The sequence below is a fragment of the Gopherus evgoodei genome, chromosome 1 (genome assembly GCF_007399415.2).
Source record: "Gopherus evgoodei ecotype Sinaloan lineage chromosome 1, rGopEvg1_v1.p, whole genome shotgun sequence".
NCBI lineage: Eukaryota > Metazoa > Chordata > Testudines > Testudinidae > Gopherus > Gopherus evgoodei.
This window is the reverse complement of record NC_044322.1, coordinates 98,081,162-98,099,109: the sequence shown is the minus strand read 5'-3', so window position 1 is coordinate 98,099,109 and position 17,948 is coordinate 98,081,162. Positions and strand designations below refer to the sequence as shown.

At 43.3% G+C, this 17,948-nt stretch overlaps 1 protein-coding gene across 3 annotated transcripts in view; it reads right to left on the bottom strand.

Annotated features, from left to right (window-relative positions):
- UBAC2 (UBA domain containing 2) overlaps window positions 1–17,521 on the bottom strand; it is a 181,367-nt gene extending 163,846 nt beyond the window's left edge. The window contains exon 1 of one of the 3 annotated variants that reach the window (XM_030567975.1): window positions 17,435–17,521. Coding sequence is in view for 1 of the 3 variants with exons in the window: in XM_030567968.1 (XP_030423828.1) it covers window positions 17,435–17,465 (31 nt within the window). In the remaining 2 variants the exon portion in view is untranslated. The remainder of the gene's footprint in view (window positions 1–17,434) is intronic. The other 2 variants (XM_030567968.1, XM_030567957.1) reach the window with 2 other exon arrangements.
- Window positions 17,522–17,948: the final 427 nt, after the last annotated feature.

Genomic DNA, 17,948 nt, shown 5'->3' with positions numbered 1-17,948 from the left:
GCCTATGACTCAATTCTGCTGCTCCTATGGCATGCCACCGCTCTCTCAGCCAGTAAGTCCACCAATTACTGCTAATGTCAATTACTAAGAAAATTCATGTACTTTTTCTTCCAACCCACTAGTAAAAGTTAAACAAAAAAGAAATGTGAAGCAATGAATTTAAGGCTAAAAATAAAACAAAAACAACATCCCCCTCCCCAAGAATCTGGTCTAGACAGCGGCTCTAAAACACTGCACTCCATTCCATCTAAATAAGCAAGTATATCTGGGAGTCAAGGTCTCCCAAATACAGAAGTAAGGTATGGCACTAAGGCTAGTATTTGAAGAAGGTGGTGTAGAATGCTTTTTGCCATGTCAATGTCCAGGACGCAAGCAGGGGCAGCAAGTTATATTCTTTTGTGATGCTCGGGCTCCAGGAATATTCAGGGCTAGGGGCCCTGCTCCACCAATGTTTGGAGCCAGGTCTTTCCCCCAGTCCTGCCCGGAGCATCACCCAGCCCCCGAAGCATCCCTGCCTGATTGAAAGTGGGTGGCTGCCTTGATGCTCTGCGCTGCTCTCCCTCACTTGCATCGCCAGCCGCTGCTGCCTAAGGCTAGGCTACAGCACATGAGCAGCACCAGTGGCAGGCTGATGCAGCTGGCTGCTGCTGCACCTGAGGAGCGGTAGGAAGCGCACACATGATTGGCAGACTTCCTTTCCCCTGGCACCCAGTGGGAAGCGACACCGAGGGTGCTTCAGCCAAGAGATGTTGGGATCTCACTCATCTGAGCAGCTGCTGGGGCTTTGGTGAATGTCTGACCCTGGGATTGCGCCCCATCCCCCCCGCAGCCAACACTTCTGCCCCATGTTGGGCAGGGGGCAGCCCCATCCCCCGTGAGACTACAGTGAGAGGCAGCAGGGGAGGAGGCCACATGTGAGGGCAGCCCCCTACAACCCAGCACCCACCCACCACAGGGGAGGCAAGGGGGCTTCCTGGACCTGAGCAGCTGGGGCTTGGGTGAGTGCTGTTACACCCTGTGCCCCCCCTTCCCTCCTTCGCAGCCACCACTCCTGACCCACTCTGTGAAAGGGGTAGCCCCATCCCCCATGAGGTGCATCAGCAGGGGAGGAGGCCACAAGTGGTGGCAGCCTCCCACCACCACCGACCACAGGGGAGGCAAGGAGACTTCCTAGACCTGAGAAGGGCCCTAGGAGCACGTGGCGTGACAGCAGTGTGAAGTGAGTGTGCTGCTGAGGGGAGGTCCCTCCTCCAGAGCTCACTGATGCCATCAGGGAGAGGGTTGTGGGGAGTCCTCTTCTTTGGCCCTAGCTCTGGGGCAGCCTGTCTAAACCCCACGCTCCTCATCCCCGGCCCCACCCCAGAGCCCGCACCCCCATAAGAACGTAAGAACAGCCGTACCGCGTCAGACCAAAGGTCCATCTAGCCCAGTATCTGTCTACTGACAGTGGCCAATGCCAGGTGCCCCCGAGGGAGTGAAGCTAACAGGCAATGATCAAGTGATCTCTCTCCTGCCATCCATCTCCATCCTCTGACAAACAGAGGCTAGGGACACCATTCTTTACCCTTCCTGGCTAATAGCCATTTATGGACTTAGCCACCATGAATTTATCCAGTTCCCTTTTAAACACTGTTATAGTCCCAGCCTTCACAACCTCCTCATGTAAGGAGTTCCACAAGTTGACTGTGCGCTGTGTGAAGAAGAACTTCCTTTTATTTGTTTTAAACCTGCTACCTATTAATTTCATTTGGTGACTCCCTAGCTCTTGTATTATGGGAATAAGAAAGTAACTTTTCCTTATCCACTTTCTCTACATCACTCATGATTTTATATACCTCTATCATATCCCCCCCTTAGTCTCCTCTTTTCCAAGCTGAAGAGGCCTAGCCTCTTTAATCTTTCCTCATATGAGACTCTCTCCAAACCCCTAGTCATTTTTGCTGCCCTTTTTTGAACCTTTTCTAGTGCTGGAATATCTTTTTGAGGTGAAGAGACCACATCTGTACACAGTATTCAAGATGTGGGCGTACTATGGATTTATATAAGGGCAATAATATATTCTCAGTCTTATTCTCTATCCCCTTTTTAATGGTTCCTAACATCCTGTTTGCTTTTTTGACCGCCTCTGCACACTGCGTGGACATCTTCAGAGAACTATCCACGATGACGCTAAGATCTTTTTCCTGACTCGTTGTAGCTAAATTAGCCCCCATCATATTGTACGTATAGTTGGGGTTATTTTTTCCAACGTGCATTACTTTACATTTATCCACATTAAATTTCATTTGCCATTTTGTTGCCCAATCACTTAGTTTTGTGAGATCTTTTTGAAGTTCTTCGCAATCTGCTTTGGTCTTAACTATCTTGAGTAGTTTAGTATCATCTGCAAACTTTGCCATCTCACTGTTTACCCCTTTCTCCAAATCATTTATGAATAAATTGAATAGAACTTGTCCTAGGACTGACCCTTGGGGAACACCACTAGTCACCCCTCTCCATTCTGAGAATTTACCATTAATCCTTATCCTGCATTCCCCGTCTTTTAACCAGTTCTCAGCCCATGAAAGGACCTTCCCTTTTATCCCATGACAGCTTAATTTACCTAAGAGCCTTTGCCAGAGCCAGAGCCCATACCCCCTGCACCCCAACCCTCAGCTCCAGCGCTGAGCCCCCTCCTGCACTGTGAACCCCTCACCCCCAGCCCCACTCCACAGCCCTCACCTGAGGGGAAAAAACACGCAACTTAAATTTGGCACTCAGTTTTGGGTGTGATCATGTTTAGCACAATACTTGATTATTTCACACCCTTTAAGGTATATAATTGGTTATATATGGTACAACAAAATATAATCTATATAATATATTGAAGCGAGTGCTGCTTCTGACTTTCCACTTTTATTTTGCCCTTGTAATCTTATGGCACCGGCGCATTGTAGCTTCATTTTATCCCAGCAACAAATTCTTGATTTGTAGGACCAGTAATAATCAACAATGGATAAATTCTTAATAAAGTTACCCAGAGGAAAAAAAAAAGGATAATTCATCAAGTGACGGCTTCAGTTCAATACCCAGCTTTCAAACTGAAATTATACAAAAAGATGCAGCAAATATACAAGATAAGAAAAGGAGTTTTCAGCAATTTTGGCTATCAAGATTTATGTGGTTGGAGTACAATAGTGAATTAGACACAGCTTTTTGCTCAGTCTGCAAAAACTGTCCTGAAAAGAAGATCTTAATATTTTCTACGAAGACCAAACCAACATTTATTTCGTCTGGATTTCAAGATTGGAGACATGCATTGCATAGTTTTACATCACACAAAAATCCTGCTGTCACAAGGAAGCGGTAAAGAAGTATGCTGCTCTGCAATCGCAGATAAATGTTTCTGCACTAATGACAGCCAATTACAGAAAAGAATCACAATCAGCTAGGAATGGACTACACAAAATTTTTAACAGTGTTCAGTACCTAGCTCAACAAGGAATAGCATTACGTGGACATAATGAGAGTGATTCAAATTTGATGCAGCTCTTGTTGCTACGCAGTACAGATTCAAAGGAACTGAGACAGTGGCTTAGTCGCCGCACAAAATACTAATGGCTGTCACATGGGGTTATTAATGAACTAATATAAATGATGGCAATGATGGCACTAAGACAAATTGTGCAAAAGGTAAAGTCTTCAAAGCTTTATGCCACTATAATGATGAGATGACCAATTTGTCAAGAAAAGAACAAGTAAGTTTTTCTTTAAGGTTCTTTTCTAGTGAAGGCTAGGAGATTTATGAGGCGTTTATTGGGTTTTACCAAACTGACACAATGGATGCTGCTTCTCTTTTCAAAATTGTGGAAGATACATTTCTCAGGTGTGATTTGCCCTTTTCTGATTGCCGGGGGCAATGTTACGACGGAGCCAGTAATGTGTCTGGCAAAATTACTGGGGTCCCAGCCAGAGTGAAGGATCGAGAGCTGAGAGTGGAATCTGTGCACTGTACTGCACATTCCCTTAACCCTGCCACACAGGATGCCCTACATAATATTCAATAATGTCATGTTATGTTTTCGATGGTGAAAGATCTCATCAATGTCTTCAGGGAGTCACCAAAGCGTACGACAGCATTCAGAAAGTTTCACAGTGAAGAGAAGCCTTCTTTACAATCACTGTGCCCAACAAGATGGACACTAAGGATCAGTAGCATTAAATCACTGCTCCACAGCTACGAGGCTATGATGAACTGCCTAGATGAATTTAGTTACCCTTCCGATGAATTTGGCTCAAAATGTAGTGGATTCTCAAAGCAACTTCAATCTTTTTCAATGTACTTTACACTAACAGTTCTTGTGAAAGCCATGGCTCCTGTAGAAGAAGCTAATGCAAAAATTCAAAGCCCAAATAGGTCATTGGCAAGCATTATAAAGAAAGTTGGCCTGTTGCAAGAGGTGTTGAGCAGGATATGCACTGACTCATCATACAAGCACTGCTGGGAAATAACAGCAGAGAAGGCAAGAAATCTTTACTTAGATGATCCAATGCTCCCGAGAAAACGCAAGCTACTGAGATGGCTCAACCATGGAAGCCTTCCTCACACCTTCAGTGACCCCAAAGAGTATTTTCATCAAATATATGTCAGGGTCATTGATGCTTGCAAAGTTGCCTTTGAACAGAGGTTTTCAACAGAAAGCTTTACATTCACAGTAAAATTGGAGACGCATATAACTGATACAACAAATGGCTCAAAACAGGACATAGTTCCAACAGAAATATTGAATGATATTTGGAGACTGAGAAATTGCCAGCTTAATTTGGTGAGCGAAGTGAAGCAATTTCTGAAACAAAACGAAGGCTTGAGTGACATATTGTCAGTAGTTACAGTTCTCCTGAAATTATTTTACACAATTCTGACTACAACGTGCACCGCTGAGCGATCGTTCAGATGCCTACGCAGACTGAAAAAATTATTTGCGAATGACAATGGGATAAGAATGTCTAAATCACTTGGCATTTCTGCACATTCATAAGAACTCTACCTCTGAATTGGACGCTGCAAGTCTCCTGGATGACTTCATTTCAAGAACCAAACAATGACAAAAAGTGTTTGCTGCCTCCTGAAGAACATCGCAAAAGAAGGGGCTATATTTGTTTTAATTTAAAAAAGTATTTGCTTTTGAAGGGCACTGATCCAAGAGTGCTTGGTTGTTTCTGTATTCAAAAGAGTATTAATAAAATTGATATTCTTAGTTAAATAATTTTTTCTTGGGATCGTGATATTGTGCAATAAAGGGAAACTTAAATGCTTACTGTTTCCAGTCCATTTTTACATTATTTAAAAATATATATATCGGCTTACAAGGTGGGAGGGAGTGACTTAGACCCATTCTGGGCACCACCAAAAATTATACAAACCTACTGCCCCTGTTAATGCAAGGGTAACCAGAATACATTACAAACATAAGAGATGATGCTCTAAGGTCTTGAAGCACAACAGCACTCCCACAGTCCCACTCAAACGATAATTCCTTCAAATGTCAGGTCACAGCAGCATTTTAGTCATGGCTTACACACTAAGATGAGGAAGGAGAAATTGCAGCCAAATATTTGATAGGATCACTACACATATGCTTCCCGGAAATGAATGGGCTCTTCAGAGAGCATCTCTCTTTTTTTCAAGCAGAAAGATATATTTCCATTCACCTCCTCTCCGCTCCCAACTGCAATTTAAATGCAACACAAAAATCATCCATGTTACTATTCCAGAAGACAGTCGCACACCATACAATTCAGTATAGGAAATTCCACTGGTGTCTACCTCATAATGGAAACTATTTAAAAAAATTTAGTTGCCACTTCCTTTAATAGTCATTATTATCCATTTTTATATTTAAACTGTGAAAATTTTTACACAATTACAATGAATCACAGAGAAATTATCACACTTTACTTATTAAAAGTTTCATGATATTCTAACTCTCCCCAAGCAGCACAAGTTTAATTAGCTACCGTATGTTTGGGGTTCTCATTAGGACTGTGGGAGAAAGAGAAAGCACTGAAAGTTTTCATTGGAATTAATCTATTTTTCTAGTCTCCCTAAAACAAAAGTCTGAAAGTATTTCATTTCTGAGTAAAATTTAAACACACACATGCACACTCAGTAACTAGAGACATAAATCAAAATATTTCTACCAAAAACAAAAGAAACTGTGGAATAAGCAGTGAAGCACTGAAGTCTGCATGAAAAACGCCAGTTCAGAATAAGTCCACTGAATTTTACACTAATCTAAACATCAGGGCCCTATCTTTCACAAAAAATAGTAAGAGAGCTTTGATGACACATACTGGATCAATGAAATATTCCACTAGTCAGACAGAAATATGGTTCCAGGATCCTGCTCAGAACTGAAATTACTCAGAGATGACTAATGACTTTCCAGAATTTGTTCAAGCCAGCAGCAGTGTCCTCCCATTATTAAAGGGATGGAATGAAAAATATAAGACATAATTTCCAATGCCCCTGCAAAAACTAAACCTACCACTGCCACAAAACATTACCAAGCCAACTGAAATACCCGGGTTCAGAAAGTGACTCCTGCTCCCAGTTAGTTCCTTAGCTCCAGGCATAAAGTATAGTCACACTACAAAGAATACAGGTGCTGCTGGTGTCACCACTTTACAGCATATTTTGAGGACTGATTCACTGGCAAATGCAAAGAGTGAGAAGTGACACAGTTGCAACAGGTTTTTTCAGCAAAAATTTGGGAATTAACTATAAATGTGGGGAGCCGCATAGTGACCTAATGATTAACATTTGCACTATCAAGTCAAACATCTAGATTACATCCTGCTCTTGTGCTCCCCAGGTCAGAGGGGTTTGGGAGCAGAGCTGTCTTAATTTCAGGGATTTTGGTTCACAGGGAATTTCAGAATTTAATAATATGCTCTCATTCCAATTTCGGAACAAAAGCAAATTTACCAGAAGTGTCCTGAAAAACCAGATATCCCCAAACTTTTCATTTAAGAAACACTGAAATATTCTGTTCCTGAAATGAAATGCGAAACAGAAATTCTTGACCATTTCAGGGCTGTTAGTCACTCAGTAGCAGAGGTGGAACTGACAGCAATAGCAATTTCACAGCTGGTAGGCTCCCTTAATCCTAGCAGCTCTCAGAGTCTCCACTCCAGCCAGAGATCCCAGGGCTGCTGCTGCAGTGCAGGGAGTCTATCAGCCTTCAGCATCCTGGCTCCCACCAGGGACCTATAGGCTGGCAGAGCTTCTGCAATGGTGTGAGGAGCTTGCCAGCTGGAGGAGTGGTCCCTGGAACACAGACAGGTTTCCAACAGAAATCTGCCTATGTTTTTGTGAAAGTTTTGTCAAATTTGTAACAGATTTGGCAAAACATTTTCCTATAACTATGGATATGATTTTATCACAGTAAAATTAGGCAAAATTCACAGAACAGTCATGGTAAAAATGTACAAAACAAGGATATGGTCAGGGCGACAAAAAAATGTGTAACAATTTAACAATAAAGTATTACAGTGTAACGAAGAGGCATTGATACTGACCCACAGACTGGGTGGCCTGCTAAGATGAGTCTTGAGGGTGGAGGTGGCACTCCCTCCCCGAGCCCTGCCACCTGGGGCTGAAGCCCGAATGGGGATGAAGCCAAAGCCAAAGCCAAAGCACTCATGGACTTCTCTTAAAGATACAGAATCCAGGACCTCCACGAGAAAATCATATCCATAACTATAACAAAACAGGCATTTTCCAGCTATAATATGTTTCATTGGAAAATTTCTGACCAGCTCTGCTTGGGAGTGCTGCAGAGGCAACAGATTTGGCTCCTGAAGAGGTGATCATTTTTATCCATTCTTAAAAAGATGCTTCTAAGCTTGGAAGCAAGTCCCCTCCCATTTGTTCCTTGTTTAGAAAGTCGTAGACTACAACTAAGGCTACCAAGTGGCAAGATTAAATTCGTAAGGAGCTCAGGGAGGCACCATTAAAAAAAAAGATAAAGCAGAACCTTCAGCATTTTGTTTTTAAAGAAATTTTTTTCAATGGAAAATGGAACAGAGCTAAATTCAGCCAACACACAAACTCATCTAGCCATCCCCCTCTTTGTCTCCAACCACAGAACATATAATTTTCTTACTATTAGCAAGCACAGCACTGCAGGAAACATGGGGTCTAACATGTTCCACACTAGCTTCCTGGTACTACTGAACAAAATATGAAGTAATATTAAACCAAGGAATAATCTAATGTTTTAGGTTTAGGGGGGGATTTTATTATTTGCATAGTTGCCTGTCAGTATGCATACTACACTATAGCTTTGTGTGTGTTGTGCAAGTAGCAAGCACAACAATCTGCTCTAGCTGTGGGGATTTTTAGCAGCCTAGTAGCATACATGTCAGAGCACTACAGGGCTCACTCGGGGGTAAGTGCAGGTGATGTTCCCGTAGTAACTCTTAGGAAAAGGTTCAAAGGATAGTAATATTTGGGAACACCAGAAATATCTGAGACTTTTAGCAACAGGTCCTGTATCTTAGGAACCCCTTTATCAAATGACCCCAAATTCACCCCACTAACCTTACCCAAGGCCCCAGTGGTGCACAACAATTTTCAAGACAATCACAATACTCACATGGATTTTTTTTTAAATGGCTCTTACACAGAAAGCCTGGCTCCACGTTAACTATACTGTAACAAGAACTGCCCCATAATATAGTAACAAAATAAATTGAGGTTGAGCTACAATTACCATTTCCTTACCTTACACTACACCTGGTCTAGATATTTGAAAATGCAACCACTCTGTACCTGGCAATCAAAGTAGTTTAATCATATAACTGAACACTTCTTAGGGATGGAATCAACTGATTACTTTTAGGAAATAGGTTTCAGTGTAGCTGTGTTAGTCTGTATCAGCAAAAAAAACAAGAAGTCCTTGTCACACCTTAGAGACTCACAAATTTGTTTGGGCATAAGCTTTCGTGGGCTAGAACTCACTTCATCAGATGTATCCTGTATCTTTTATTTCATATATCTGATGAAGTGGGTTCCAGCCCACAAAAGTTTATGCCCAAATACATCTGTGAGTCTCTAAAGAGCCACAAGGACTCCTTGGTTCTTTTGTTTTCAGGAAATGTACTCAGGCTCTTCAGTTTAGCCACCAGAAATATCTCAGACTTTCATAATGCTCTCAGCAACAGATGCTCCCAAACAAATTTTAACTGCTTTTCCTTCCATATCACCAAGAAAACCTATAGAATCTACATCCCAAGTTTACTTGGAAACAGCATGTGTGCAGCTTACAATTCAGCAGCAACTGCTCATTCAAATTCACACTCATCATTATCTCCTCTTCTTGATGACTGAATTGGTCATTTTAAATATTTGGAGTGTTTATTAGTAGTTTAACTTTTAATAGAGCATTTAATTTGTTATATTTTATTTGAATTTTATTATTTTTAAATTACCTTTTGTTAGGCACCCGGAGGCTTTGGGATGTGAGATTCAATATAAATAAGGACTAATTATGAGTGCCATTCCCATGAACATTTACAATGACAGGAATAAATACAAAGATCAAGCATCCTCCCTAAAGCACAGAATCAACAATCCACCAGGTAAAGTCTTCAATTTAGATTTAAAACAATGGACTTTGACAAACATATGAATGTAATCTTCATTTATTTTCAGTGGATACTAATTTATCCATTCCACCACATTTGATGGTTTTCTGTAACAACTCTTTTCCTTTCATTAAAAGTTTAATATTCTGATTACACTATTGTATATAACCATGGCTTATGTTGGGGGAAAAAAATAACGTTTTTTAGCACGCTACTTTCTACAAATTTAATTCTCTTCCATTTTGTCTGAGGTTTAGTTATCAAACATTTCTGCTAGAGAAGGCAGAGGCTGCAGCATGTGAACTTGGAGGGACAAGGCTGGGAGGGATGGGGGGGAAAGCAGTATTAGGATAAAAGTTACTTGTAAGCCTGAATAAGGCATGGATTAGAGAATTTGATCTATATATTATGTAAAAATAAGAGGACCAAGGATTCTTGGGCTGTATTTTCACTTTGGCTTTACATAAGCTACTTCACCCATGATATAGGTTGTCTACAGATACCATGGATGGAATTACAGCCTTATAAATGCAGTCTCCTATTATTTATTCTGTTTACTCTAAACTAGGTAAGGAAAAAGAAAGGATTTAAAATACAATGAACAAACGCATTAGTGTTTTAATCTAAATGGAATCATTCAGTTATCTAATGTAATAGATGGAGAGAACCGTTTAAAGTAACTAATTCATAAGCACTAATTACCGCTAGCAAGAGTCGTTGATCATCTTCCTGTCACTATTACAGAAATGAATAAAAAAAACTGCAGCACAGAGCAACCACTTAGATTTACAGGGGAATATATCTGAAACATATTTCAATAATTATTAAATTATATTTTACATTATTTATACAGACTCTAACATGGTTTAAAAGAACATGTGAATAAGCCAAACTCTATTTGAGTGTGTCACGGGGTGACACTGGCCCCTTTCAGACTGGTCAGCTGACTCCCGCACTTGCCCCAGCTGGGCTGTAAGAGAAGGCACCTGGGCAAATCATGCCTGATAGTCAGTCAGGAAAGGGGCAGAGAGAGTAGACATGGGGCTCTCACTACTTGCTCCCTGGAAATAGGGAGACAGGTTAGAAGCCAGGAGGCTGGGTAGTGGGAACAGGAGCAGCAGAAGCAGGAAGTTCCCTGGGAGTGGCTGCAAGAGTCCCTACAGAGGGGAGGTCTGGGAACCTGTTGGGAGAAAAGGATCTCCAGGGAGAGAGCACTGGGAGGCAGTATTTCTCAGTTAACACCTATGGGAGAATCCTGCAATAGCCCCCAAAGGAGAAGGAACTGAGAGAAGCAAAAGGGAAAATCCCCAAGAACTGTGTCTGTGAAGGGTTTTACCTATGTTTCAGGGTTTGCCTACACTTGCAGCTGTACAGTGCTGGGAGTTAAAGCTGTCTTCGTACAGCTGTGTAGGGAAAGCGCTGCAGTGTGGCCACACTGACAGCTACCAGCGCTGCAGTGTGGCCACATTTGCAGCCGTGTTGGAAGTGGTGCATTATGGGCAGCTATCCCAGTGTTCAAGTGGCTGCAAAGTGCTTTTCAAAAGAGGGGGGTGGGGTGGAATGTGACAGGGAGCGTGGGGGAGAGAGTGTGGATATTTGGAGCTGACACACTGTCAGCTCCCCGCCTTGCAAATTCCGACCACTTCCCCCACCCCCTCTCATTCACTCTTAAATGCAAATAGCTTTCAGACCAGATAAGCAGCTGCTCCCATGAACTCCATTCCTCCGCCGTGCTGTTTCTCTCCTCAAGCAAACACTAGCTGTGGACATTCCTTGCCTGCCTCTGCTCGAGCAAACAATTGTTGTGTTTTTTAGATAAGCAGCTCTGGGAGCCCCAAGTTCACAACAAAACAAAGAGAGGCATCATAACAAAACAAAGAGAGTTCTTTACTTAAAAGCATTATGGGAAGGTTCTGGAGGTCAGTTACAGCGTAGTAAGATTAATCACTGTTTACACTGGCACTCCAGCATTGCAACAGCAGCACTGTTCTGTTTATTCCTCTCATTGAGGTGGAGTACATGCAGCGCTGTAGCCAGGGAGATATAGCACTGTAAAGCCACCACCAGCGCTGTATAATTCTCAAGTGTAGCCAAGCCCTGAGAAATAAAGCACCTGGAAAAGACTTTGGGTGTAGTAGTGGATCCTTTGTGGGGAAGGGCCAGAACCTTACAGTGTGGTTCTTAGAACATTTTCTCGTCTCCTATCTACACAAGAAAATGATTGTAAAGAACTGGTATAATACTGTAGGTTCTCTAGACCAACCAGAACAGCCATGTTACCAAACTGTTACAACTCTAGTCTTTTTATGGCCATGCGTACACTTGGAATAAAAAAAAAAAAAAAATCCCATCAGTGATAACTCTAAACTAGAGAAGGCTCCAGCAGCTCCTGGCATTTTTACCACTGTGCCTATGCCACAAGATGTTAGAACCTTTACTGCACTAGAGGTCACCGATGTGAATTTTTTTCTCTAAAATTTCCAATTGTATCCATGGCCATAAAAAAAAACAAAAACCACAGGTGGTAACATAATTTGGTACAATAGTAATACATGTTTTAGTCTCGTCTACATAGGCAAGTCCAAATCATTAGGGAACTACCATATTCCTAAACTGACAGAATTTGTAGTGTGGGTTTTCCTTTAATAAGTGAATAGTGTCACAGGCATAACATTCCATTTTTGGTTCAGAATGCCTTTTCATTCTAACCCTCTGTTTTCATTCACTTCCTACTTCCTTTCTCGGTCCAAGATTATCTTAGGTTTAGAAAGTCAGAAGGAATTTTATTCATTAGATTTAAAGTTACTCACCCATATGAGTGTTTTCACTAGCTGATGCACCTCTGATGTGCTCTTTAAAAATGTTTTTACTTTATCAAATAATTAACAGCTGTGCATTAAAAACCTTCAGCATTGAAGTATTGGTTAAAGATAACTATTTTTTGCTTTAGTTGATCTCAAACAGAAATTTAACCTTATATTGTTGTGACAAATGCAAGATCACCATCAGCAATCACAAGCATTGAATAGTTTTTTTTGTAAAGCCTTGTCTACTGTAGACAGCAAAGATTTCTAGAAGAGACTCATCTTACAACAACAAAATAGTTGTTTTGCTATGCCCTCAAATGACATAAGATACATCACAAAAAACTTTCTTTGACATTATAAACTGCACTTATAATAGGGCTTCTGCTGGCATAGTTATGTCAGAAGTGTGATTTCTTTCACACTCCTAACCAATTATGCCAGCAAAACTTAAGTGTAGACCAATCCTAAATCAATAGTCTAACACGTGCACCATCTAAGAAAAACATACGTGCACAGTACATCTCTTAATTTAACTCAGATTAGGAAGTACATAAAACGCATGCATGCCTGTATATACACAAACACCTTCTTTGTATGCATATGTGTAGGTGCATACACACACACCCCCCCACACACACACAGAGTATATCTAAAAGGCTCTCCTTGTCTGCTCTCTATTTGCAACTTCTATTTTTCCAATAAGTAAAGCAGTAATAGAATCAGCATGGAGAAAAAAATTCCCTATACCCTGCAATGCCAGTTACTGAGCCTATATATTCTGTATTTTGAAACAACTGCAATACTTATCTGCTCACACTACAGGCTTGTCTTCTCTACAAAACCTGAGTATGGTTTAATGTGGTTGTAAAGAATACAGTTAGATGACACAGTCCTGACCATAATTTGTTCTGGTCTACACTGAGCATAATGTCATAATCCAAATTGTGTCAGCTAACCAAACTCTTGACTGTCATTTTTAAACACAGTTAATTTTTTGTAATGTACCTTAGCTCTGAGATTGTGTTCAATGTCTATAGAAATTTGTTAAAAATAACATATCGACTTGACGTGGTGTTGCAGCAGTTTTGGTGCCAGAATATTAAGAGAGACAAGGTGGATGAGGCGGTATCTTTTCCTGGACCAGCTTCTGTTGGTGAAAGAGACAAGCTTTCGAGAAAAACTCTGTTTAAGTTCGTAAGCTTGTCTGTCTCACCAACAGAAGCTGGCCCTATAAAAGAGATTACCTCACCCACCTAGTCTCACTAACATCAACTTGACATCTAGTCACTTTAAAAAAGTTAGTAGTTACAAGGACTACATTTGTGCCTAAATTACCCTGCAAATTACACTAGTTTTTATAATGTTTTCCTATTTTCAAAAAGATTTTTCTATTCCTTATTACAAGAAAGACCCACACAAACAACAGGAGAATTTGCGTAGGCAGGGCAATGGACTCTTTATTGGTGGACTCTTGAACCCATGTACAGTTAGTTGCAAGATTGGAAATAACTGATATTTCAAGGAGGAAACTGTGGAACCAATTGAACAAAGTGCAGTCAAATGCAGAGTGAAACTGAGAGACCTGCCCCCTCTAATGTCATAGAACTGGAAGGGCCCTCAAGAGGTCATCTAATCCAGTCCCCTGCATTCAAGGCAGGACTAAGTATTATCTAGACCAGGGGTCGGTAACCTTTCAGAAGTGGCGTGCCAAGTCTTCATTTATTCATTCTAATTTAAGGTTTTATGTGCCAGTAATACATTTTAACATTTTTAGAAGGTCTCTTTATATAAATCTATAATATATAACTAAACTATTGTTGTAGGTAAAGTAAATAAGGTTTTTAAAAAGGTTAAGAAGCTTTATTTAAAATTAAATTAAAATGCAGAGCTCCCTGGACTCGTGGCCAGGACCCAGGCAGTGTGAGTACCACTGAAAATCAGCTCATGTGCTGCCTTCAGCACCCATGCCATAGGTTGCCTACCCCTGATCTAGACCATCTCTGATAGGTATTTGTTCAACTTGCTCTTAAAAATCCCCAGTGATGGAGATTCAATTTATTCCAGTGCTTAACCACCCTGACAGTTATGAAGTTTTTCCTCATGTCCAATCTAAACTGTCCTTGCTGCAATTTAAGCCCACTGCTTCTTGTCCTATCCTCAGAGGTTAAGAGCACCAATTTTTATCCCTCCTCCTTGTAAAAACCTTTTATGTACTTGAAAACTGTTATGCTCCCTCTCAGTCGTCTCTTCTCCAGACTAAACAAATCCATTTTTTTTCAACCTTCCCTCATAGGTCATCTTTTCTAGACCTTTAATCATTTTTGTTGCTCTTCTCTGGACTTTCTCCAATTTGTTCATATCTTTACTGAAAAGTGGCGCCCAGAACTGGGCACAGTACTCCAGTTGAGGCCTAATCAGCAATGAGTAGAGCAAAAGAATTACTTCTCCCGGAATGATGTTTGGTTTTTTTGCAATAGCGTTACACTGTTGACTCATATTTAGCTTGTGATCCACTATGATCCCCAGATCCCTTTCCACAGTACTCCTTCCTAGACAGTCATTGCCCATTTTGTATGTGTGTAACTGACTGCTCCTTCCTACATGGAGTACTTTGCATTTATCCTTATTGAATTTTATCCTATTAACTTCAGACCATTTCTCCAGTTTGTCCAGATCATTTTGAATTTTAATCCTATCTTCTAAAGCACTTGCAACCCATCCCAGGTTGGTATTGTCCACAAACTTTATAAGTGTACTCTGTATGCCATTATCTAAATTATTGATGAAGATAATGAACGGAACTGGAACCAGATCCAGAACCCATCCCTGTGGGACCCCACTCATTAGGCCCTTCCAGCATGACTGTGAACAACTGATAACTACTCTCTGGGAACAATTTTCTAATCAGTTACGCACCCACTTTACACTAGCTCCATCTAGATTGTATTTCCCTAGTTTGTTTATGAGAAGGTCATGAGACAGTATCAAAAGCCTTACTAAAGTCAAGATATACCACCTCTACCACTTCCCCTGTATCCACAAGGCTTGTCAAAGAAAGCTATCAGATTGATTTGACATGATTTGTTCTTGACAAATCCATGCTCACTGTTCTTTATCACCTTATTAACTCCTACATGTTTGCAAACTGATTGCTTAAGTATTTGCTCCATTATCTTTCCAGGCACAGAAGTTAAGATGGTGGTCTGTAAATCCCCAGCTTGTCCTTATTTCCCTTTTTATAGATTAGCCCTATATTTGCCATTTTCCAGTCTTCTGGAATCTCTCCCATCTTCCATGACTTTTCAAAGATAATTGCTAATGGCTCAGCTATCTCCTCAGTCAGCTCCTCAACTCTGAACAACAGTAAGTTACTTTATTTGCAGAAACACTTTTTTTTTTTAATTCCCTTTATATACAGCTAAAATGTGGTTACAAAAGCAGTTTACAATCAGCTGGTCTGGCAATATAGATCCAGGCAAAACCATGGTTCACATAGTTCAGTGCTTTGAGCATTGGCCTACTAAACCTAAGGTTGTGAGCTCAAGCCTTGAGGGGGTCATTTAGTGATCTGGGGTAAAAATCTGTCTTGGGATTGGTTCTCTTTTGAGCAGGGGGTTGGACTACATGACCTCCTAAGGTCCCTTCCAACCCTGATAGTCTATGACTTAGGCCATGTCTACATCTAAAATTTGGCAGCGCTGGTTGTTACAGCTGTATTAGTACAGCTGTATAGGGCCAGCGCTGCAGAGTGGCCACACTTACAGCAACCAGCGCTGCAAGTGGTGTTAGATGTGGCCACACTGCAGCGCTGTTGGGCGGCTTCAAGGGGGGTTCCGGGAACGCGAGAGCAAACCGGGAAAGGAGACCAGCTTCGCCGCGGTTTGCTCTCGCGTTCCCAGAGCCACCCTGCAAACCGCAGGGAAGGAGAACTGCTTGCTCGGCGGTTCGGGGAACGCGAGAGCAAACCGGGAAAGGAGACCAGCTTCGCCGCGGTTTGCTCTCGCGTTCCCGGAGCCACCCTGCAAACCGCAGGGAAGGAGAACCGCTTGCTCGGCGGTTCGGGGAACGCGAGAGCAAACCGGGAAAGGAGACCAGCTTCCCCGCGGTTTGCTCTCGCGTTCCCGGAGCCACCCTGCAAACCGCAGGGAAGGAGACCTGCTTGCTCGGGGTTCCGGGAACGAGAGAGCAAGCCGGGGAAGGAGACCAGCTTCGCCGCGGTTTGCTCTCGCGTTCCCGGAGCCACCCTGCAAACCGCAGGGAAGGAGACCTGCTTGCTCGGGGTTCCGGGAACGAGAGAGCAAACCGGGAAAGTGAGACCAGCTTGATGACCAGAGGCTTCCTCCTTCCACGGAGGTCAAGAAAAGCGCTGGTAAGTGTCTACATTGGATTACCAGCGCTGGATCACCAGCGCTGGATCCTCTACACCCGAGACAAAACGGGAGTACGGCCAGCGCTGCAAACAGGGAGTTGCAGCGCTGGTGATGCCCTGCAGATGTGTACACCTTCAAAGTTGCAGCGCTGTAACTCCCTCACCAGCGCTGCAACTTTCTGATGTAGACAAGCCCTTAGTGTTTTAAGATCACATCTAGCTGGGAACTGTTTTTCCTGTCACAGGGGTTACCCAGATGGTCGGTAACACACAATTAACTTCAAGAGAGAGACGGGAAAACAGAGCCCTGAATTAGCACAATTAAACCGAACTGTGCTCCGCTTTCAAAGCAGTGGCTCTGAGGGGCGGGGAGGCTGTTTCCATCGACGTTTGGTTGTGCCGAGAGGGGAACCACGCGTGACCGCGCACACAGCGTGAAACCCGGCTCCAGTGACAAGACGCAGAGGAGAGAAGAGGCCCCCTCGCTAGAGTCCCAGATGCTCCCGTCTGCCCGGGGCGGGGCTCGCGGCGCCCCCCGCGAACGCGGACACTGCAACCCCCGCCCCCGAGAGAGGGCGCCGCGAGCGCCCCGGGCTCGCCCCCCTGGCCAGGGGCTCACGATACTTACACAGCCCGTTGGAGCCGGTGCTGGGGAACATGGTCCCCGGCCTTGGCGGGGAGCGGCGCCCGGCCCGGCCCGCCGGGGAGTCTCCCGAGAAGCCCCAGGAAGCCGGAGCCAGCCCGAGGAGCTCGGCGGGGCCCGGGGACGAGCTGTAAGGCGGCCGGGATGGGCCAAACCGGTCCGTCAGTGAAACCCCGGCACCCTCTACAGGTCCCGCCGCCGCCCTGCAGGTCGCCCGAGGCGGAGAGCGCGGGAGCCGCCAGCGTCCCCTGGCCGACGCTCGCGCCCTAGGCCGCCCCACTGCGCGCTCATTGGTGCGCTGGGGTTAAGCTGCTGAATCGCCCCTGCCTACGCCTATGTCCCCGCTGCTGCCCCTGCCGTCGCACGCCTCTGCGGTAGTGCTGTGGGCACCGTTTGTTTGGGCGGGGGGCGGCTGCTTTAAGAGGCTCAGGTAAGCTGCCTGTAACTGTACTTAACGTATTAGACAACAGATTTGTACACGGACTAAGGCCCCATCCTG